Source organism: Narcine bancroftii, chromosome 4 (assembly GCF_036971445.1).
Source record: "Narcine bancroftii isolate sNarBan1 chromosome 4, sNarBan1.hap1, whole genome shotgun sequence".
Taxonomy (NCBI): domain Eukaryota; kingdom Metazoa; phylum Chordata; class Chondrichthyes; order Torpediniformes; family Narcinidae; genus Narcine; species Narcine bancroftii.
The window spans coordinates 123859174-123882492 of record NC_091472.1 but is presented as its reverse complement, the minus strand read 5'-3'; the positions used below and the strand labels follow the sequence as shown (position 1 = coordinate 123882492).

The following is a 23319-nucleotide window of genomic DNA, read 5'->3' as shown; positions in this document are numbered from 1 at the left end:
CCATGGCATTTTCTTGGAAAAAGAAGTCGGCAGTGGCAAGCTCCAGAACCCCAGTGCTGATGGTAAAAACACTAGGTGGTTATCATGGAGACATGCTTGTCCAGGGAACATGCACCCTCATTGCCAGTACTCATGGAGACTAGGCCTTTGGGTGTGATGCAGCATTAATTTCTGTGGGCCTTGCGCTTTGCTGTTTCATGCGCCACAGAATGTCTGCACAGGTGGCCACTGTTCAAGGGTTATCAAAGTCCTAGTCAGCCAACATGAGGTGGCTATCTTCTGGTATATGCTCTAAAAGCAACTGCTCAAAGAGCAAGCAAGGACTATGGTCGTCTGCCAGTGTGAACATGTCATTCATTAACTTCAAAGGGGCGCTGTCCCCCAGGCCATCGATACGGAGAAAACATGAAGCTCGCTTGCATACTGAGAGACCATAAATCCTTAGAAGGAGGGCTTTTAGGGCTTTGTATTTGCTGAGAGCAGGTGGGTCCCAAAGGAAACCCACTATTTGACTGGCTGTGTCCTGGTCGGGGGCACTTACCACATGATAGTACTTAGTGGCGTCCACTTCTATCTTGTGAATGTGGAACTATGCCTCAGCCTGTCTGAACCTAACTTCAGGTTGAGTGATCTAAAAGACAGGCAATTTGAGCGAAACCACTGCATTGTCCATGTTGGGTCCAAAATCCGGCCTGTCAGAGTCACCAATTGTGTTGCAGTGTGAAATGAAGAACAAGAAAATGATCAGATGTGGTCAAGTCGAAGTTCAGTAAAAGTCATTTACTCAAACGGCTTTTTAAAACCCCACGCGTTCCAAATGACGCCATCGCATTGTGATGTATGATGTCACTCAGAACCTCCTGAGCCAGTTCAATTAAGCCTTCAGTGAGCCGCAACAGTAGAAGGATTAATTAGACTCATACATGCGGGCCTTATTTTTTACCTCTCCTTTCCATCCCTTTAAGTTCCTGCTAACTCTGGCAATGCATTGCTCATTGATGCAAGCAATCAGGGGCTCAATTGAATATGAGAAGTATTATTGATAATTCAAGTACCCTGTATAGAGAGCATTTGTACATGAGAAGTATTATTGCATTGTTACATCAATTTGTTCCTGGGTTATAGTCAGTGCCAGCATTCCTGCCTAAACTGTTTCACAATGATGTATAGTTAATAGTCAACCGATATTAGTTTGCAAACTAACCCATTGACTGCTCTTTTTGGAATTATAGTTCCAATGTGGAATGAGTTCATACTTCCACACATCGAATTGTAGACTTTTCTACATTGTTGGCTAGAAGAGCTATCTTCTTTAAATGTAAACATACTAATCCACTTACTTTGACTCAATGGTTTTCTCAAATTATGTCATGTTTAAGTTTAGAGAAAGTTAGGAGTCATGATTTGATACTTCTATTAAATTTGAAGAGATTTGGTGACTTTTTATAAAATTATTTCCACATGACAGTATCATTATTTTCCCTTCCGGACTATATTTAATTTTATTTCCTTTATCTTTATTGGTGATGATCAGATGATTAATTTTTATTAATAAATTCTCAGAATAGGCTGTCCAGACTTTTTGTTTTGTTTTGTTTTTCTTAGATTAGGTGGTGTTTTATATAATTATTATTTTTTTTTGAAGATTTCTGTTTGAGGAGATGAGAACATATTTGTTAATTGTGGTGTAATGCAATATGTACATCATATGATATCACATAGTGATTTTTTCCCCCTTTTTTTTAATGATGTTCTCCTATTCTCCTCACATATTGTTTACCTATAATATGATTAATTAAAAGATTGAAAAAAGAAAGACCTTTAGAAAGTCAACTGCATTGAAGGACCTGGAGTTACTTCTAGGCCAGGTAGAAATAGCAAATTCCCCTGCCTGAGAGAACCACAAGAGATTTTATGACAAACACAGGAAATGCAGATGCTGGAAGCTATGAGCAGATATTGAGAGACAGGAGGGACTCAGGACAGGCAGCACCCATGGAGAGAAATAGTCAGTCAGTATTATAGGTTATAAGAGCCACACTGCATGGAATAGGCCATTCAGCCCAACTCATTTGTGCTGACCAAATTGGAATTCTAAGCTAGTCTCATTTACCTGCACTTGGTACATATCTTTTCAGCTTCTCCAATCCATAAATCGGTCCAAACATCTTTCAAATGACAACATTTTGCCTACTTTTGCCAGAAACTGACTACACTCTGACTGGAAAAATTTGGCCCTCAGGTTCCTCTTAAATCTCTCCCCTCTCACCTTAAACCCATCCCGTCTAGTTCTAGAATCATCTCCATCATCTTTCCTGGGAAAAAAGAATGTGAGCAGTCACTTTATTCTGTGCTCTTTTATCATGATTTTATAAACATCTTATCAAGTCACAGTTCAGCTTCCTACACACTAGGGCAGGAGTGGCCAAACGTTTTTGGTTGTGTGCCACATATAGAAAAATATAAGGAGTCACTGGCCAAACATTATTAAGCCTGGCAGTTTTCAACCAGTTACACTGAAAGGAAAATAGTGCTTTTAAACAGAAAACCCCTGTGCCATCGAAAATTCATTTTCTATCAAAATAACTATACCACATTACTGAACACTAATTGTTGACTTTACAATAGTAAATTGATGTGGTCACATATTACAGCAGGCATTTCTGTATCTGCTGCTTTTTAATTTAAATTAATCCAATAAACTCTTTAAAACTTTCAATCAAAAAGAAGTGTGAAATAAAAAGCTGGGTGCAAAATAAGAACAGAAAATCAAGAAAGGAACAAGGCAATCTCAAACATTTCTCCACAACTTTCAGTGAATATAGTTCAAGGCCCAGTTGTACACCTTAATGAATATGATGCAAATGTGTAAATCTGTAGAAAGGCTATTAAAGTTAACAAATTCCCTGCAAATCAAACAAACACATTTCCCTTTGACTTTTGTGAAAACATACCATATATACTCATGTAATCATTGAAATTTTGGACCAAATTTTTGGATCAAATTTGGGAAAGCTGACTTTTACCTGGGACATTCTTTTGACCACAGTAAGCACCTGCGTGGTTCAGGGCACTGGGAGCTTGGATGGGTGGCCAGGGCCTAAGAGTGAGTCTTTGGCTGGGGCATCAGAACAGCCACTGTCCATGCGGACGGCCATGGTGAGGGTTTGCAGTTGGAGCATTAGGAGCTCCAGTAGGTGGGTGGCCAGGGTGAGGATCTACGGGCAGGAGCTTGGATGGGTGGCCAGGGCATCAGGAGCTCTGGTGGGTGGGCAGCCGAGGTGAGGATCCCCAGTCAGGAGCTCTGGTGGGTGGGCAGCCAAGGTGAGGATCCACGGTCAGGTATTGGGAGCTTCAGTGGGCAGGCGGTTGAGGCAAGGATCTGTGGTGGGATGTCTGGAGTTCCGGTGGGTAGGCAGCCATGATGAGGGGCGCCAGAAGCTCGGATGGGCGGACAGTCAGGGCCAAAAAAGGGAGATCAACTTTTACACAGGTCATACAAAAACACGATTTTTGGGCCAAAAAGGAGGGGAGGGGGAGATGACTATTACACAGTATCAACGATTACACGTGTATATGCAGTGTTCATTTTCCCACCGTATCTGAAACTTTCAGCACCCCCCCTTGCTATTTTCCTTCTTTTCTGTTCCAGCATGTTTAATCAACTGAGTAAATGTTTTATTTTAACTGAGGTAAACATTTTTTTTAAAGTGATGTAAACGTCTTCATTGACGAGTAACATTGTAATGGTTGGTCTAGTAATTGTTCAAAATGACAGTGATATATAGTGTTGAAACTAAGAAGAGCAAAATGTACACACAGTGTAATTTATTGTTAGAAAATATGTTCTAATGGATAATATTCCATTTTATTTTTAAAATTTACCCCGGGCCACTTAAAAATCGGGCAATAGGCTGCAGTTAGCTCAGGGGCCAGGCCACCCCTGATCTTGGGAATAAATACTCTGACTACCCAACCACTCCCTATAACTTAATCCCTCCAGTTCCAGTGTCTTCCTGGTGAATCTCCTCTGCACCTCTTTCAACTTCTTGAGATCCTTCAAATAGCTGGGCAACCACAACTGCACACAGTGCTCCAGTGCTGTAAAGTGTCATATGTTGTCATATGTTGAAAAAGTGTGGTGACACCAATGCCTTGCACAGTTAGATCATGGGCCTGAGAGCATTTATTAAATTCATGATCATTTTGTAGGATTTCTTTTGCAATAATTCAGTGGTTTCAAAGGCATTATTTTAATTCCAGATATGTGCAATTACCTCAGCTGCTGTGGTGAGATTTGAACTTTCAATAATCCGTAGTCGTGGAACATTCTCGGTAACTACTGTTGAGACTAGGATTTTAATTATTGTTTAAATTTTTGAATTTAAGTTCCTCACCTGTTGGAATAGGCGTTGAATATGTCTGTGGATCTATGACCTAGAAATCCAACGTTCACGAAGCAAGTGATTCTGCTCCAATATTTTTCAATGTTCATACAATCAATCAATGTTTTTCAGTTTGATTTTATACTGTATTTGGACAGTATTGGCAATGCAGTGCATTGAATTAATCAGGAAATCAGAGGGTAATACCTATCTTGGATGCAAAACACCTTTCCCATTAGCCAGGAAGACACAGCAGCACCAACACTTCCTAAGGAGGTGGAAGAAGACAAGGCTATCCATCCCTATCTTGACAACATTTTACCAGGAGCACAATTGAAAGTGTCATGTCGTGGCTGCATCATCGTCTGGTGAAAGAATGGACAAAGTTGCGAGTCCAAAAGCTTTTCTTTTTTTCTCCGATTGATGCTGCTCAACCCACTGAGTTCCTCCAGCAGATTGTGCTTTGCTCCAGTTTCTAGCATTGGTAGTCTCTTGAGCCTCTCTAATATTGGCTTTACTTAGAAAACAGATAATATTTAAATCTTTGCATTTTTCTATGCAGTTCTCTTGACTGAAGGACTTTTTCTTAGTGTCATTTTGGTTAGCCAGCTTAAAAGAAGGATTGAATCTGACCAGGTTTGCCTGATCCAAGGTGTGATAGATTTCCAGAGGGAAGTATTAGGAAAGAAGAAACTAGCCCTATTTCTTGTAGAGTCATGGAACCCTTTAGAATGGAAACACTTCCACAGGCCCAACTTGTACCCTCCTGCTTTACTCCCACTTGCCTACATTAGGGCCATATCCCTCCAACTCCCTCCCATCCACAATCAGATTTAATGTCATGAAATTTGCTATTTAAGGGAAGCAGCACTGTGCAGAACAAGGCGCAAAAGTATTACAAATTACAATTCCGTAAATACAAAATTTAAAAAGGAACTAGTGCAAAAAAAGAGAAAACATGAGGTAGTGTGCTGTTCAGATATCTGATAGCGGAGGGGAAGAAGCTGTTTTTGTAATGTTGAGAGTGTGTCTTCAGGCTCCTGCACTTCTTTCCTGATGGTAACAGTGAGAAAAGGGTATAGCCTAGGCAGTGAGGGACTTTGATGAGGAAGACTGCTTTCTTGAGACACCTCAAAGAAGTCCTTCATGGGGTGAAGACCAATGGCCACGAGTTTACAACCCTCTGTAGCCTGTTTCTGATCTGTGCATTGGCATTTCCATACCAGACAGTGAAGAATTCAGCAGGACTAATGACAATAGACAATCGACGATAGGTGCTGGAGTAGGCCAATTGGCCCGTCGAGCCAGCACTGCCATTTATCGGATCATGGCTGATCTTTCTCTTTCAATAACCAATCTCAGCCTTATCCCCATAATCCTTAACTCCCCTGCCCACAAGAGCCTTATCCAAATCTCCCTTAAATCTATCCAGCAAATCCGCCCCCACTACCCTCTGTGGCAATGCATTCCACAGACCCACAACTCTCTGGGTAAAAAAAATTCTCCTCATTTCTGTATTAAATGGCCTTCCCTGTATTCTTAAACTATGCCTTCTAGTCCTAGTCTCTCCCATCATTGAGAACATGTGCTCTGATTTCACAATGTCAACCCCTTTGATAAACCTAAATACCTCGATCATGTCTCCCCTCATCCTTCTAAACTCCATCGCATATAATCCCAGTCTTTCTAACCTATCTGCATGTGACAATCCTGCCATCCCGACAACTAACCTTGTAAATCTGCGCTGCACTCCCTCTATAGCAAGTATGTCCTTTCTCTAATATGGGGACCAGAACTGGATGCAATACTCCAGGTGAGGTCTCACCAGGGCCCTGTACAACTGCAGGAGGCCTTCTCTACTCCTATACTCCAATTCCCTCTTTATGAAAGTCAACATACCATTCGCCTTCTTCACCGCTTGCTGAACCAGCATGTTAGCTTTCAATGACTGGTGAACAAGTACGCCCAGATCCCTTTGCATTACCCCACTCCCTGGCTCAACTCCATTTAAATAATATTCTGCTCTCTTGTTTCTACCTCCAAAATGGACAACCTCACATTTACTCACATGAAACTTCTTCTGCCATTTCTCCGCCCACTCCCCTAACCTGTCCAAGTCTCCCTGCAATTTCCTGACATCCTCCTCGCACTTCACAAGACCACCCAGTTTAGTGTCATCTGCGAATTTGCATATGTAGTTATTAATCCCCTCATCCAAATAATTTACATAAATGATAAACAACTGAGGGCCCAACACCAACCCCTGTGGGACCCCACTCGTCACATTCTGCCATCCAGAAAATGACCCGTTTATCCCAACCCTTTGTTTCCTATTTCTCAACTAATTATCTATCCATGACAGCACCCTACCCCCGATACCATGCTCCTTGATTTTGCAAACCAACCTCCTGTGTGGGACTTTATCGAAGGCTTTCTGGAAGTCCAAGTACACCACATCCACTGGCTCTCCTGAGTCCACCCTCCTTGTTACATCCACAAAAAATTCCAGGAGATTAGTCAAGCTAGATTTTCCTTCAAGGAACCCATGCTGACCAGCTCCGATACTATTATTCCTTCCGAAGTGTTCTGCTATTTCTCCTTTAATGATGGATTCCAATATCTTCCCCACCACCGACATCAGGCTGACCAGTCTATAATTTCCCATATTCTCTCTCCCTCTCTTCTTAAAAAGGGGTACAACATCAGGCACTCTCCAGTCTGCAGGCACCCCGCCAACCAAAGAACTTTGGAAAATGTCGACCAGTGCTTCCACAATTTCCAGAACCACCTCTCTAAGCACCCTGGGATGCAGCCCATCAGGCCCAGGGGACTTATCAGGCCTCAGTTCTAACAATTTGCTCACAACCACCTGCTACTGGATCTGGATATCCATCAGATTCTCTGTTTCCTTCGGTAATTTCACCAAGTCCCTAGATATTGCTTGACACCTTCCCCTATTCTGATCATAACTTATATCCTCCTTGGTGAAAACAGATGCAAAATAATTGTTAAATTCCTCAGCCATCTCCATGTCCCCATTGATAATTTCACCTTTCTCCTTTTTTAAGGGCCCAATTTTAGCCCTAACCAATTTCTTCCTTTTTACATAACCGAAGAAGCTTTTGCTATCCCATTTTATATTACTTGCCAATTTACTCTCGTACTTCATTTTCCCCTCCTGAATGACTTTCTTAGTTTCTCTCTGCTGGTTTTTAAAGGCCTCCCAATCCTCTAATCTCCCACTCTGCTTTGCTATCTTATGGTTATTTCTTTTAGACCTGATACTGCACTTGATCTACTTTGTCAGCCACGGCTGCCATTTTCTCTTCAGAGCCTTTCCTCCTCTTTGGAATGAATATATTCTGAATCCTGTGAAAAATGCATAGAAAGACCTGCCATTTTTGCTCAGTTGTCCTCCCAGCTAGAACGTCCTTCCATTTTGTTTTGGCTAGCTCCTCCCTCATAGCAGTGTAGTCACCCTTATTTAGCTGTAGCACTAATGTTTCTGACTTCCATTTCTTCTCCCTTTCCATTTGCAGATTAAAAGTAATCATACTATGGTCACTATTTCCTAATGGCACCCCTACCCTCAAGGTCCCTTATTAACTTCACGTCATTCCACAGTATTAAGTCCAGAATCGACTTCTCCCTGGTAGGTTCCATCACAAGCTGCTTCAAGAATGTATCTCAGAGACATTCTATAAACTCACTCTCTAGTTTTCCCACACCTACTTGATTTTCCCAGTTCACTTGCAAGTTGAAGTCACCCATAACTACTGTAGCACTACCACTCTGACATGCCATTTTTAATTCTTTACTTATACTGATTCCCACATCAGAGACACTGTTCAGAGGTCTGTATATAACCCCCATTATGGTTCTTTTGCCTTTACAATTTCTTAACTCTATCCAAACAGACTCTACTCCACCTGATTCAATGTCTTTCCTTTCCAGCACCTTAATTTCATTCTTCACCAACAGAGCCGCTCCACCTCCTCTACCTAACTTTCTCTCTTTTTGATAGGACGTATACCCTGGAACATTCATTTCCCAATCCTGTGCCTCCGATAACATCATAACCTCCAATGTCCATTTGTGCCTCAAGCTCATCCATTTTATTCCTTATACTCCGTGCATTCATATACAATACCTTGAAATTGTACCACCCTGCTCTCTCCAATTTGCTGCCTGACATCCTCTCTGAAAATCTCCCATCTCTCTTTGCTCCCTCTGGCTTTGAGATTTCACAGTCTATTGGAGCTACCCCTATGTTCTCCTTCCTATCCATTTCACTATCAGTCCAGTTCCCCTCCCCCTGCCAATTCAGTTTAAAACATATCCAACAGCATTATTAAACCTAACTGCAAGTATATTGGCCCCCTTTGGATTCAGGTGCAACCCATCCTTCCTGCAGAGGTCATGTCTCCCCCAGAAGAGATCCCAATGGTCCATGAACCCGAAACCTTGCACCCTGCACCATTTCTCCAGCCATACATTTAACTTCCTAGGTTTTTCATTTTTTCCCAATCCTGCATGCAGCACAGGTAGCAACCCTGAGATCATGACCCTGGAGGTCCTGTTTTTTAATCTCCGTCCTAGCTCATGGTACTCCCTCTTCAGGATCTCCTCCCTCAATTTGTCTATGTCATTGGTACCCACATGTACCAGGCTGCCCGGCTGCCCACACATTCCTCTCAGAATACCATGAACCCTGTCCGAGATATCTCTCACTCTAGCTCCTGGAAGGCAACATACCATGCGGGAATACTTGTCATCCGCACAGAACCTTCTGTCTGTTCTCCTGATGATGGAGTCCCCAATAACCACCTTGTCCCTCTTCCTTCCACTCTGCACCACTGGATACCTTGGTCCAACCTCAGACTGGCTATCTTCCCCAATATCATCCAATACATTTGTTGCTAAGGGGAGTAGCCACTGGAGTGCTCTCCACTGACTGAGCAACTTTCCTCCCATCCTTGACAGTAGTCCATTTACCTGACCACCCCCCACCCCAATCTGGAGGTAACCACGTGCTTGAAGGTCATGTCAATAACTTCCTCACTTTCCCTAATAATCCTCAGATCATCAAGTTGCAACTCCAGTTCCTTAATTTTATCCTTTAACAGTTGTGTCCCGGTGCACACCTTGCACGCATGCACTCTGCGGAGGGTAAAGGTTTTCTCACTTGCCTCTTCGCTTTCCTTGATGAGCAATTGGTCGTCAAGTTGGAGCTCCAGATCACAAACCTGGTTTCTAAGGAACTTCACCTCGTTGCACTTGGCAGACATGGCCACTTGGGAGGGAGGGACTCTCCCCTGGTTCCCACATCTGGAAACTTGAGCAGAGTATTAACCCTATAGGCATGTCTCTGCCCTTTAATGTAAACTCACCTATGAAGGGTAAATAAGAAAGTCCACCTTTCTCCTTGCCTACTTTTGCCGAAGCCTGAAGAGCCAAAGCCTGGAAGCCCCACTCCTTCACTGCACCACTCACCCGCCTGGGCCGCTCCTCGCTGGCCACTTCCTGTACCTCCCCTCTTATATATTGGCCCACTAACCAATTGACCTATTAACCAATTAATTAATTAAACCTGGCCCAGTAAATGTCCTTAGAATAATACTGCTTACCTGCTCACCTCTTCTTTCTTCTGCTCCCTCAAGTGATCGACCAGGCCCCGGTCAGTGCCTTTTTATAGGCCTTACCTTCCCAGCAGCCTCTCCTCCTCACTCCTCTAACGGTCGCCTCTAACTCTCTCCCCTCTGGATTCGATCAACAGGTCCCCAGATAATTGCCTGCAAAAGCTGGTGACCCGGTGATATCAGTTTCTGAGGCCAGAACATCTTTCAATAGGATGAATCCTGCCAGGGTAATTAAAATCTGTGCCAAAGACACTACAGTTGTCAGTAGAATCATAGATAGCAACAATGAAGTGCACAGGACTGAAATAGATTAGCTAGATGAGTGATATCACAACAATAACCTCACACTCACTATCAACAAAACTAAGGAACAACTTTAAATTTCTGGGTGTCAGCATCTCTGAAGATTTATCCTGGAGCCATCATGTTGAGGCAATAATGAAGAAGGCTCACCAGCAGCTATAGTTCATTTGGAGTTTGAGGAGATTTGTTATGTCACCAAAGACTCTTGGAAATTTCTACAGGTATACTGTGGAGAGCATTCTGACTGGTTGCATCACTGTCTAGCATGGAGGTGCCAATGCACAAGACAGGAAAAGGCTACAGTGTTATAAACTCAGCCAGTGTCATCATTAAGGACATCTACAAGAGGTGGAGTCTCAAGAAAGCAGCCTCCATCCTCAAGGACTCTCACCACCCAGGATATGCCCTCTTTACACTGTGATGATCAGGAGGGAAGTACAGGAACCGGAAGATGAACATCCAACATTACAAGAACTGCTTCTTCCCTTCTGCCATCAGATTTATGAATGGACAATGAACCACAGATATTATCTCACCTTTTTCACTTATTTTATTTATTTATTTTAAATGTGTATTTACAGTAATAATAGTCTGAGCAATTTTTGCACTTTAATGTACAATAAAGCAGCTGCAACGCCACACATTCCATGACAATAAACCTGATTCTGATGCAACTAGTCAGAATGTTCTACACGGTATACTTCAAACACCTAATGAAATATAGCCAGTGTGCCTTCTTCATAATTGCATTTACATGACAGATCTTCAGAGATGTTGACATTCAGGAATTTAAATTCTTTAGCCTTTCTACTACTGGCCCTTTGATGAGGACCAGTTTGTGTTCTCCTGGTTTCTCCTTTCCGAAGTCCACAATCAATTTCTTATTTTTTACTGACACTGGGTGCAAGAATGTTGTTGTGACACCATTCAACTAGCTGATCTCTCTCATTCCTGTACGATTCCGCAATGTCGACTGTGGTTCCGCCAATAACCGTGATGTCGTCGGCAAATTTGTTGATGGTATTTGAATTGCAAGTTTATCCATATAGCTATTCAAATGTTTCTTAAGGGGAGCCAACGTACCTACCTCCATCACTTTGTCTGGCAGCTTATTCCATGTGCCCACCACTCTCTGAGTGAAGAACTGTTCTCTCATGTCCCTAATGCAGCACCTCACACCTCCTCTCCAAGTTGAACTATAGAAGCGATGGATGCTTAACATTTCTCTTTCTTACTAGTGGTGCCTCAGTGTGCCTTCACAGAGCAGACAAAAGAAAAATATTATTTTGTGTACATGACAATTAATGGAATCTTTTATCTTGACCGGTAAATATTACTGAAATTTGAACTTCCATAGCTTGGAAGATGAAAAATAGGCTTTGTGGATCCTTGTACTTCAGGGACAAAAACTGCTTTATTCTTGGTTTTAAATGATTTGTTCACCAGATTTAATGTAACGGGCAAGACTTTATGCCTCCCCAATTACTCACTAAAAGTGGTTTACAAGACATTTGAAGAACCAAATAAAGAGTCAACCAGATAGGGAAAGGATGGCAGACTTCCTTTCTGAACCCGATGTATTTGTTTTACTGCAATCAGGTAATGTCAGAATTACCATCAATTGCAGCTTCTTATTAATTATGTAATTACATTCAAATTCTCTTGGCAGCCATGCCATGATTCACTCATGATTATCAATAGTTGAGGCATCCAAGTTATTAGTCCACCAACTTGGTCACTGTTAGTTTGGCTCCATAATTTTAAAATGTGGAAGAAAATTGCTCTATACTCCCTTCCCTCCAAAATAAATTGCACCATCGCTAGAGCTGCTGTAATGGCAGCTCTGCCATTGGTGCAGATTTGGGAAAGCAGGGAGCAGAGGCAAGGGACAACTCCACAGGGCCCTTCTGCCCAGTCCTAACATGGATGGGTCCGTACAGCCTTTAAACAGCCTGTTGAAGTAGTCAATTGTTGGCGAGGCGTGGCCATGCGAAGGACTTGGGCAGACGTGTTTTGATTGAGCTCTCCGTGAAGAGTACCAAAAAAGATAACATTTTAAAATTAAGGATTTTTCACTAAAAAATGGACAAACCAAATACTAAGAAACCAGGGCAGTCGAGAACAAAAAATGAAGTTTCTACTCAGCCAGGAACATCGAATGAAAGCCTGAAAGGGAGAGGCACAAGAATAGCCTTGGGACTGATCGAAGCCAGCAGAGCTGGGGAGTCAGGACAAGAAATAAATTTTATCTTGGAGAAAACTGAAAACATGAGCAACTGATTTGTTGGCGTTGAAAAAGTCATGATAGACATGACTGAAAGGATGACTGAAATTTTAAAAAGTAATTGAAGACTTAATGGAAAGAATGACCCAAGCAGAAGTAGACTTGGTAAAAACACAAGATAAACGGAAAGCTTTGGAGAAAGGTGTGAAGCAATGGGAGTCGGACAGACAAGGCCTGCTGGACAAGATCGACCACATGAGAATTTCAGCAGATGAAATAATGTCCAAATTATTGGACTGAAAGAAGGAATCGAGGGAAGAGATCCAGTGAACTTTGAAACACTGATCCTGTGAGTGCTGGGAGAAGACAAATTCAGAGAAAAACTGCATATTGAAAGGGCTCACCGGACCCTTGGACCCAAGAGAGCTTGTGATCAGCGACTATTATCAATCCTGGTAAGACTTTTTTTTAAATCCTGGGAGTAGCATATGAATAATTTTAGCAAAATAATGGTCCGTACAAGATTGACCATGGAAAAGTACTATTTTTCCAAGATTTTAGTCCTATTTTGTTTAAGTAAAGGAAGGAGTTTGATGATTATAAAAAGGCAATTGAGTTCCAAAAACATGAAGTATTTGATGATATACCCTATGACTCTGAGGGTCAAAGTAGCAGAAGGTAATTGAAAATTCTTCAAGACTAAGAACAAGGTGGAAGAATTCCTGCAAGGTTTATGAAAAGGTTAAATTTCCCAAAGAGGAAGACTGTTTACAATGGGACTAAGTAAAAGTTGTATTTAAAAAAAACATATTTATTGTTGAAAAATAAAATTTATTGAAATGTTCATGGAGCACTTAGAAAAGGGAGAAAATTTGGGAAAAGTAGTAGCAAGGTGGAGACTCCGTTTTAAGGTTTTAAAGGGAGAACGGCACCTGGAGAGGAGTATCTATAAAAGATGGTGCTAAAGGGAGGGATTCTTCTTCCGCAAGAGATTGCGTGGGCTTTTTTTGCAGGCTTTTGGGGTTTCAGGTTTATGTCACTGTCAGGGCAGGGACGTTGTATTTGTTTTTTTTTAAAAGGGGAAAGATCACTATTTTAAATAATGAAAAGTTTTTATTGTTAAACAATATTTGTTTTAAAAAATCAATATGGATAGAACACTAAAATTTATTAGTCTTAATGTTAATGGGATAAATGGTATGGTGAAAAGGAGACGGTCTTGGTACACCTAAAAAAAATTAAAGGCAGATATAGTCTTTCTACAAGAACTGCATCTTACCTAATTGGAACATGCTAAATTAAAAAGAGGATGGGTGATACAAGTAACATACCCTTCATTTGGCTCAAAAGCAAGAGGAGTAGCGATTCTAATTAACAAAAATATACCAATAATAACAGAAAGAGATTGACTGACCAAGCATGAAGATTTGTAATGTACATTGTAAAATTTATGTAGAATCATGAACGTTTATGAATATCTATGCACCAAACTATGATGATGAAGCCTTTATGAAAGATTTCTTTTTAAAATCAGCAGAGGGAAGACAAAATATACTGGTTGGAGGACACTTCCATTTCTGTCTAGTTCCAATACTGGATAAATCAGCCAGGCTAGTGACAAGGGCAAAAGCGATAGGATTTAAATTTGATTAATATATCGCGGCAGCTTAACCCCGTATAAAGAGATTATTCATTCAAGAGTACATGATTTGCATTCAATTACTACCTTGCTTTCAAATGACTCCTCTGTTAAAAAGTAGAGTGGTAAAAATGTAATATTTGGTGAGACTTCTATCAGATCATTCACCATTAACTTTAACAAATGCAATAATGGAAAAACAATAATGCCACACTGTTGAAAATGAAGGACTTTTGTGAGTTTATTAAGAGACAGATAGAACTATTCTGTGAAGTGAACCTTTCTTCTACTGATAACAGTTTTCTTTTAAAACATGGGATATGCTTAAAGCTTATACAAGAGGACAAATTATTTCTTATACAAAATATCTTGAGAGAATATGCTACTGAGCTAGATGGTCTAGAGAAAGATAAAACAAAATTGGAAAAAAAATCAGAGACTATTAGAGAATTTTTAAAAATTGAAATACAACACATTACAAATGTATAGAACAGAAAAAAATATTAACAACCAAAAAATATTATGAATTAGGAGAATGGGCAGATAAGTTTTTATCTTGGCAGATAAAGGCAGAGGAGTCATCTTTAATGATAAATGCAATAAAAACAGAGGCCGATAGTACAACATATTGTAGCAGCCCACTCTACAGGCCAACACAGTAAACAGTCATCGAACACTACGATTGGGCGGACAGCACACGGGATGAGATGCCTGCTCCCTTAGGCTACAGGAATAGCGGTTGAATCAGCCAATCGCAGCCAGTGGATCACAGGAGGTCCAATCCAGGCTCGCGCATCTGGTACAACCAATCAGCAGCTGGCCTCACTCAAGCCATGTCCCGGTGGTGACACGGCCGGTTGCCTATAAAAGGCAGAGCTGCAGCCCAATAAAGTCAGTGTCGATTACACTCCCTTGGTGTGCGAGTCTTCTTCCTACGTCAAGCTATAACCACAGTGACCCACCTCAATATAATCAAAAAGAAATAAATAATATTTTTAGACAATATTATATTAAACTATATAAATCATAATTATTAGATGAAAATAAGATGGGCGAATTTTTAAACAAACCTTGAACTTCCAAAATTAGATAGAGAACAATTTGATTTAGATGCCCCTTTCGCAAAAAAGCCTTGGGTACTTTACAAGCTGACAAATCTTCAGGGGAGGATGGGTTTCCTCCCATGTTCTACAGACAATTTAAAGATTTATTGATTGCTCTTATGATGGATCCATTGGACTGGGTGACAGAGACCCAGACCCTCCCAGATTCTTTCTCGACTGCTATAACTACAGTGTTACCGAAGGTAGAGACCCATTAAAAACCTCAACATGTAGACCTATAATCACTCCTCAATGCTGATTATAAAATATCGGCAAAGGCATTAGCTAATAGACTGGAAGAATATCTACCAAAATTAAAACATACAGAAGAATGAGTGGAGATCTGATAGAGGTATTTAAAAATTATGAGGGGGACAGACAAAGTAAAATAGATAGGCATTTTTCCATTGAGAGTAGGTGAGATACAAACCAGAGGGCATGGGTTAAAAGAGAAAGGAGAAAACATGAGGCAGAACTTCTTCACACAGAGAGTGGTGGGAGCGTGAAATCAGCTTCCAGCTGAAGTGGTAATGTGGGCTCAATTTTAACATTTAAGAGGAATTTGGAGAGGTATAGTGGGCTATGGACTGGGTGCAGTTCAGTGGGATAATCAAAAAAAATGGTTCGGTACAGACTAGAAGGGCAGAAGAGGCCTGTTTCTGTGCTGTAATGCTCTATGATGTTGCTGACTCCAGGGGAGCTGCTGAACAGTGCAGGGCACCAGAAGTGGGGAGAACACAATTCATTGAGAGGGTGAAGCATAGGAGACAACCCTATAGAATGGTGATCAGCAGACTAGTAAGGAACTCAGCGGCTGAAGGATCCACACAGGTTGGCGACTTGTGGTCGAATGCTGTTAGGAGATTGGTTCAGGGAACTAGATAATCAGAACCAGGATTCAAGAGGGCACTGAGGACACAAGGGGCTCCCTAAGGGCCTCAGGTGCTGAAGGTTTTCTGATCATATTAGAGGTTTGGATCTGTGGCTCGGGTTGCTGATGGCTTGAACTGGAACCTGTGCAGTTGCAAAAGTGCTGAAGAAGAATCCACGGATACCCAGTGTCACTGAAGGGACTCTCTTTTGGTTTTCTTTCTCCTATTATTAGGCTGTGCAGGGAAATACTCATGCTGGTATTTTAAATGTATTATTACATGACAATAGAAGGAATCTTTGAACATTTACTATGAAGATATGGTTTGGTGCTAATAATATTGGGATGGGTGCTGCTCATGTAGACCAAAGTCAGATGTGCAGAGGATGCAAGAACATTGTCCAAATACCTTTGGGGTGTGAATGAACAAAGACTTGAATTTTGAATCCAATTAAAATCCTGGATGACAGAGTCCACAAATAATTTACAATTAATGACGGTTTAGACATTGTTGTTAGTTTCCTGGGTGGGTTGGGAGTGTGTTTAGAAACAGAGAAAGTTAAGCCCACAGAAATTGTACAATGATTCTAGCAACAGGAGGTGCAATGGTGCATGTCATTCAGCAATGGAAAAGGGGTCTGGATGTAGCATGAGAAGCTGCTTATTGGTTAACTTGGACACCATGGTTATGTAAACTTGGAGGTTGCAGGATGGCAATGAGGTACATGAAACTTTGGCTGATTTCCACCCTTGGGCTGAAGATCAAGATCAAAATTTATTGCTCCCAGTAGTGAAGACATACTAAATCTATTCAAACTGGGAAGTGATAAAATGTGCCAAGCTAGAAAGACCACAATTAAGTAGAAGGTACACATAACCAGACATGGAAGGTTAATTAGAAATATAGTTCACAATTTATTCACCTCTTCTTTAGCAACATAAAGATGGACATCTTTACATCTGTACAAAATGGAGATTTTTAAAAAATATACCAAGATTATAAAGATAAAATGGAACACAACAAGTATCCATAACAGTCAAAATTTTGACCAGATCAAACACTATTGATTTTGGTGAAAAATAAAAATCAGTCATATTTACTTGAATAGACAACTGAAGACAGAATAGTTGCATAGAGTCGAGTTGGTGCAAGGCAGTGAATCAACAACTATAGTACAGGACTGAAACAATAACTTGCAACTAAAAAAAAAAAATTGCTATGTAAAAGTGACATTTGTACTGGGGAATAAAACACTTATTTCCAAGACATTCTCAGATAAAGTTAGGTATGGAGTAAAACTATCCCTATATCTAGGATCTTGAACTCAAGTTCAGGAATTGTGAGATATTTTGCTGCATCCACCAGATTTTTAAAAAAGCATTCAATAAAGGACCTAAAGCAACATTCTGTAGCAGTGTGCATTTTACCCCTTTACCCATGCTAATTGTCTCATGGTCTTCAAAAGCCAGAATCATTTTAAAGGGAATTCTGTGTTCTGGCTCAAGCCCTTCAGGACTCTCCACAACCATAACCACTTCACGTTCTGCAAGCAACACTATTAAATGGGAGCTTCTAAACTAGCTCATTGAACCCACCATAACCTGCTTTATTTTGGCTGGGAAGGTAATTTATTGAGGAAGCTGGTGGGCGATAACCTCCAACATTCGCCGGTCTTTGGGCACTGAAAGTGAACTGTTATCTGAATAAAGTAGCTTGGAATCTAAGCAAAGACTTTTCAAGTCATTCAACTGAAGTCTACCATGATATGGCTGAGACTGGGCCAAAGATCAATGAAAGCTACATGAACAGATTACTTCCTAAAAACATTTAACGGTGGTTATTTCTGCAGGTTTTCTTTAATCTTGGCTCATCTGAAGCACTGTCCTCAGAGCTTTCTGCAAGTGGAGGATACAGAGATGAGGAAAAGGCCGAAGGTAACAATAACCAATTGCCTTCTACAGCAGAACAACATATAATTAAAAACTGGGACATTGTTTGATATCCACCATACCATTATCAACTTCTATTCATATTAAAGCTGTGTATTAAAACACATGCCAACTGAGGCAGCAATAGAACATAGAACTATATAGCACTCGGTGTGCCAATGTCGCATCATGTATCTGCACATAGGCAATAGAGTTCTCTGCCTCTCTAAATGCTACTTAAATGTTACCATTGTATGAATTGCCATTACTACTCCTAGCAATGTTCCAGGCACCTACCACTGTTTAAAAATAAACCACATCTCCTTTAAATATTTCCCCTCTTACCTTAAAAGCTGTGCCCTCTAGTACTTGACATCTCTACCCTGGCAGAAAGATAAGAGTCTATCCTATCTACACCTAAATATGGATACTCACTTGAGTTCCCTCCAGTTTTGCTGGCAAATTTGGTGGGGGAATGACTTTGGCTTGGAACTGAGCTCTCACCTGCCTGCCAGTGAATACCAAGCACAGTGAACAATCCCTATCCTGGCTCAACTGGCATTAGCCTTTGGGTCCGTTTCAAGAGCCTAGCAAAGAGATGACACCAGTGCAGTCCCGAATCAAACATTGGTTCAGCTGAAAAAGAAAGACCGCAACTTGCCGGTGAGAGCTGGCTGCATTCATGTGAAGCCAGTTCTACTCCAGAAACCTTAAACCAATGTTTTAGGCATGCTACTTGCTCTTGCAATGGTCCAAAAATAATTCTACCTGTAAGTGTATAGCAACTGGTACACATCAGGTACTTTTAGAAGGTTGTGCACCCCGCCTGCCTTGCACTGAGGTTCAAACCATATAGCGATTGTTGCTGCACCCTTGGAGACATATCCAAATGTCAAGTTTGGATCCTGACTATTTTCATCTCATTCATTCATCGTCAACTGCCTCCACACTCCAAGGCTAATAATGACTGATCATCTTGTGCATGGAGCAAGCAAATTTTTGAAAATACTACATGCATGCTTCAGATAAACACTCAAATTGTGAATCATCAGAAACACTGAGGCCGTAAGGTCTTGGAGCAAAACTTGCAATGAATATATCAGATGGAATAAGAGTTTGTACTGGTAACTGCAGGCAACTTTGATATGCATGACTGGTTGAAGAGGAGAAACTAAACCAGAGCTGTTTGCATTCACTGGACATTGGATCAGTGAGACTCTGATAAGCAGCATCAGGATAAATGCAAATGTTGACAATTAAAACAACTGCAGGTGCTGAAAAATGCTGAAAACACTTTGCAGGTCAGGCAGCATTTGTAGAATTAATATTTCAGGTCAAAAGCCCTTCATCAGCGCAGGCTGATGGTGTTTCCCCAGATCAGGCTGATGGTGTTTCCCCAGATCAAGGCCTAGATCCAGGGTAGGACTTCAGGGTAAAGGACCAACTATTTAATGGAGATGACCACTTTAAGAGTGTGAAAGCATGCACCAACAGGCTTAAAGACATTTCCTTCCCTGCAGTCATCAGGCTCTTGAATGAACCCCATAACTGTGATCAATTGCTGCCCTTGCTTGTCACTGATTGATCTTCCTTTTCATTTGTAATACTATACTCTGTAAATTGTGGTCTCCACTAGCAATAACCTGTTAGTCCGCTAGCTGAAAAAGTCTTCCCACTGTACGAGGTACATTGTGACAAATAAAATACAACTCCTATTTTGAGCATCTGTAGTTTACTTTCAAAAGCATTTCAAGCACCTCTTATCAGAAAGAGAGTCATTCTGAGGATACTGAACCTGCGCACATTTACTGAGCTATCACCTTTGGCCATGTGCTTTAGATGCCAAGGGGAACTCTATTTCAATAATACACTAATGTCAGGGCCTTAATTTCCTAAAATTTCATTGCCCGCAGGCCAGATGTTCAAACCGCAAGAACCTTCTCTATGAAAACATGGGATTTAACTAAAGTTTTCTCTTTTAAGTCTTAAGGAATCTGGAAACATTATTTATGACTGATGGGCCATCTGAGTTCAAACAGTAGCAATTTTCCCTCAAATACAATTCCTGGTGCGGTGAAACTATTGACAGCAAATCACTGGTTCAAGTTATGGAACAATTGCAAGTTACCAATGCTATTTCATGATAGAGACAAATTGGAATGAACGATGATTGTTTTTAATATGGCTATCGAGTTGCAATTAAAAGAGCCTCTGGTCTTCCCATTAGCTTATTCCATGCCAAAAAAGTGGTGCAATAAATTAGTGTATTGACAATGTGAAAATACACCAGTGCTGATCAACAAATAAGTAATATCACTTTGTAAGTAACCAAACCAATTACCTGAACTGATCACCTGCCCTTTCTCCTGCAATACTGTGGACCATTGAACAGAAGTGTGTAGTAATCAATAATGTGGTCAAAAAGACTGCATGGGTAGAGTTTTGTGGACTGGAGCAATGCAAAAAAAAAAATTTGCAGAATGGGTCAGAGCCAACTGGATTCAGACCATTCCACACTAATCTCCCCATTGGGTTAAGCATTTGGAATTAAGTCAATGTGATGTTCATGATTTGTTGTCTTAATTTACACTGTCTAATTGGGAGCTAGAAAATCTGACACCTTCATTTCAACTTGGTGTACATCACCCAAAATGCTGCTTTCAAGAGAACCCACCAGTGAGAATCGATAATCTTACTGTTTTGCACTGAGATTTCCCCAGCCTCCACAACTAAAGTGAATCTGGTAAGGAATTTTAGAGTGCTTGAAAACCCAGCACAAGGACTGGCATTTTTAAATTGTTGTACAGTTTAAATATAGAGTATAATTTAATTGTGCTAATTATCTGCTAGTTAATGTTAACCTTCTCTATTAAACTAGGAGGTAATAAAAGAAAACACTGAAATAAAGTGCAGCTTCAGAGTAAGGTTAGAGGTTCTCAGGTGGATTTTCTTCATTTGGCAGATGTAACTTGCTGATTAGATAACGTTGACACATGTTTTCTTTGGCCTTTATTTAGTTATTAAAATATGCTGCAGTGGAAGATTACCTTCATTACTAACCCACACAGAAACACCTATTGTTAAGTTGAATCACTGGCATCTCTGTGTGATATTTTAGCCTTCAGGAGTGGAGAGGTGGGGTTGAATTTGGGGGGGGGGGGAGAAAAGAGTTATTTTTAAGTCAATGGGGATATGGATGAGCTACAATTTGCAGAGGACTCAGTTCAAAATATAGTATAACAGAGGAACATTTTAAAATTGAACTCTGCTCTGGAAACCTTCTGATGAGGGATGCACATTCTCACAAAAATTATGACATACATCTGAAATTGGAACAGTGAAGTTATAATTATGCTCTTCCAAATACAGTAAATTCTAGCTAAGATGTGAAAATCCTGAAAGGCCCAGTGAACACTTTTCTACAAAGGAATTAAATCCCAATGGCTATGCTAAAAGTGTAGCCATTGGGATTTAATATTACAAATTGGCTCAAATCATAAAATATCCCCCCACCCAAAAACCCAAATCACAATCAAGCTACTGATCACTTTTTACATCACAGCTTTTAAGTGTGAAAGGTGAGAGACAAATTGGAGGAAGAAGATGGCATTTTACAAATTTTCATGACTAGCCATTAGCAATAAAAAAAAATATTGTGGGGAAACCTGGGATCAAAGACTGGAAAATCAATTGCACCGTTCCAAAAATCTTAAAACCAAAGTGATGGGTGACAGGCCTCCAGAGTTGCAAGGGTGTCCAGAATGTGGTAAGATCCTTCTGGTTGCTTTGCTTTAATCAAAAAGCCAGGGTTTAAAATAAATTAAAAAATTACTTAGTGAAGAATCAAAGCACAGAGAGGTTGTCATGAAAGAGGAAAGATTTTTGCTCAGCAGTTATCGATACATTAATTAACAAGGTAAAACTATTGCTGAAAATTCAAAATAGCCAGGGGAAAATGCTGAAATTGTCAGAAGGATGGCAAGACTTAAAACAGGAGCAGGCACAAAGCATGGCGTTACTGGAGAACACCATTACCTTTCATCAAGGTGTTGTTCACCAGATGTGCATACCCATCATCTCCAAGTTTATTCCCAGCAACGGGTTAGGGCTGCCAACGTTTAAAATGCTACATAGAGCAAGTGCAACATTTTTCTTAATAATGGAAATAAATGTCCAGGTACATTTTCTTTGAGTATTGTTCTATACAACTTAAAAAACACAGTATCTTGCTTCTTCAGTATTAGAATAAATGTTAAGGCTAGAGTGTGTAGCCAGGGTGCCAAGTTGGATTCATACTTCAAGTCCTGCATTTCACAAGGTCATTATCTGGCTAAGTTCTAAAATGGCTTTAACCAATTTTCCATTGCGAAACTTTGCAAGAACTCCACTGGATGAAAAGGCTTTCTGCTCTTGCTCTTTCCTTTCTTCAAAGAAGGGAGGAATAAAGGGTTAGAACTGTAGTGTGTTTCAGCTGAATAAATTTACCCCCTCACTGGTGGAGGTGTGATCGGTCATCTGGACGCTTAATGTGAATCCTCCGAACTCGCTCAATTCTTTCCCGTTCCTCCTCCTCCTCAAGGTGATGAGAGCGTCCAGCAGCCCCTCCGGTGGCCTCCAGCAGTGCGTTGTCAGGCCCACGTCCATCCTGAGTCTCATACAGCAAAATGTTTAGAGTCTCTTCATAGATTCGGGCTTCAGGGAACTCCACCTGCAGGAGCAACAAACTGTAAATGCCGTGCACCAAACCCAACCAATCTAAATAACTGGACAAAAATCTGACAGAAGTGCCTTGATTTGCATTCATTTGACAATGCACAAGGAAGATTGTGCACAAAAGTTCTGTCAGAGCAAAACAATTTATCTAAATCCATGCATTCTAGATCTTTTCTCAGTCCTCAAAATTGGCCTTTCTCCAATTTAGAATCTCCACCTGAGGCCCAGACCTATCCTTCTCCATAATTAACTTAAAACTAATGCCATTATAATCACAGGACCCAAAATGTTCCCCAACACATACTTCTGTCACTTGTCTTGTCTCATTCCCTCACAGGAGATCCAGCATCTCTAGTTGGTACCTCTATATTACTGATTTAAAAAACTTTCCTGAACACATTTGACAAACTCTAGCCCTTTTACAGCATCAGAGTCCCAGTCAATATGTGGAAAATCTCCTACAATCACAACCTTATGTTTCCTGCATATGCCTGCTATCTCTTTACAGATTTT

General features: G+C 40.7%; 1 protein-coding gene across 5 annotated transcripts in view; it reads right to left on the bottom strand.

Annotated features, from left to right (window-relative positions):
* kctd10 (potassium channel tetramerization domain containing 10) overlaps positions 1-23319 on the bottom strand; it is a 71167-nt gene that overhangs the window by 23052 nt on the left and 24796 nt on the right. For 3 of the 5 annotated variants that reach the window (XM_069932697.1, XM_069932698.1, XM_069932699.1), the window contains exon 7: positions 14407-22801. The exons of 1 other annotated variant lie outside the window; for it this stretch is intronic. In XM_069932697.1, the coding sequence (XP_069788798.1) occupies positions 22583-22801 (219 nt within the window). In that variant the 3' untranslated portion in view covers positions 14407-22582. Of the gene's footprint in view, positions 1-14406; positions 22802-23319 lie in introns of those variants that run through there. One more of the 5 variants, XR_011356117.1, reaches the window with a different exon arrangement.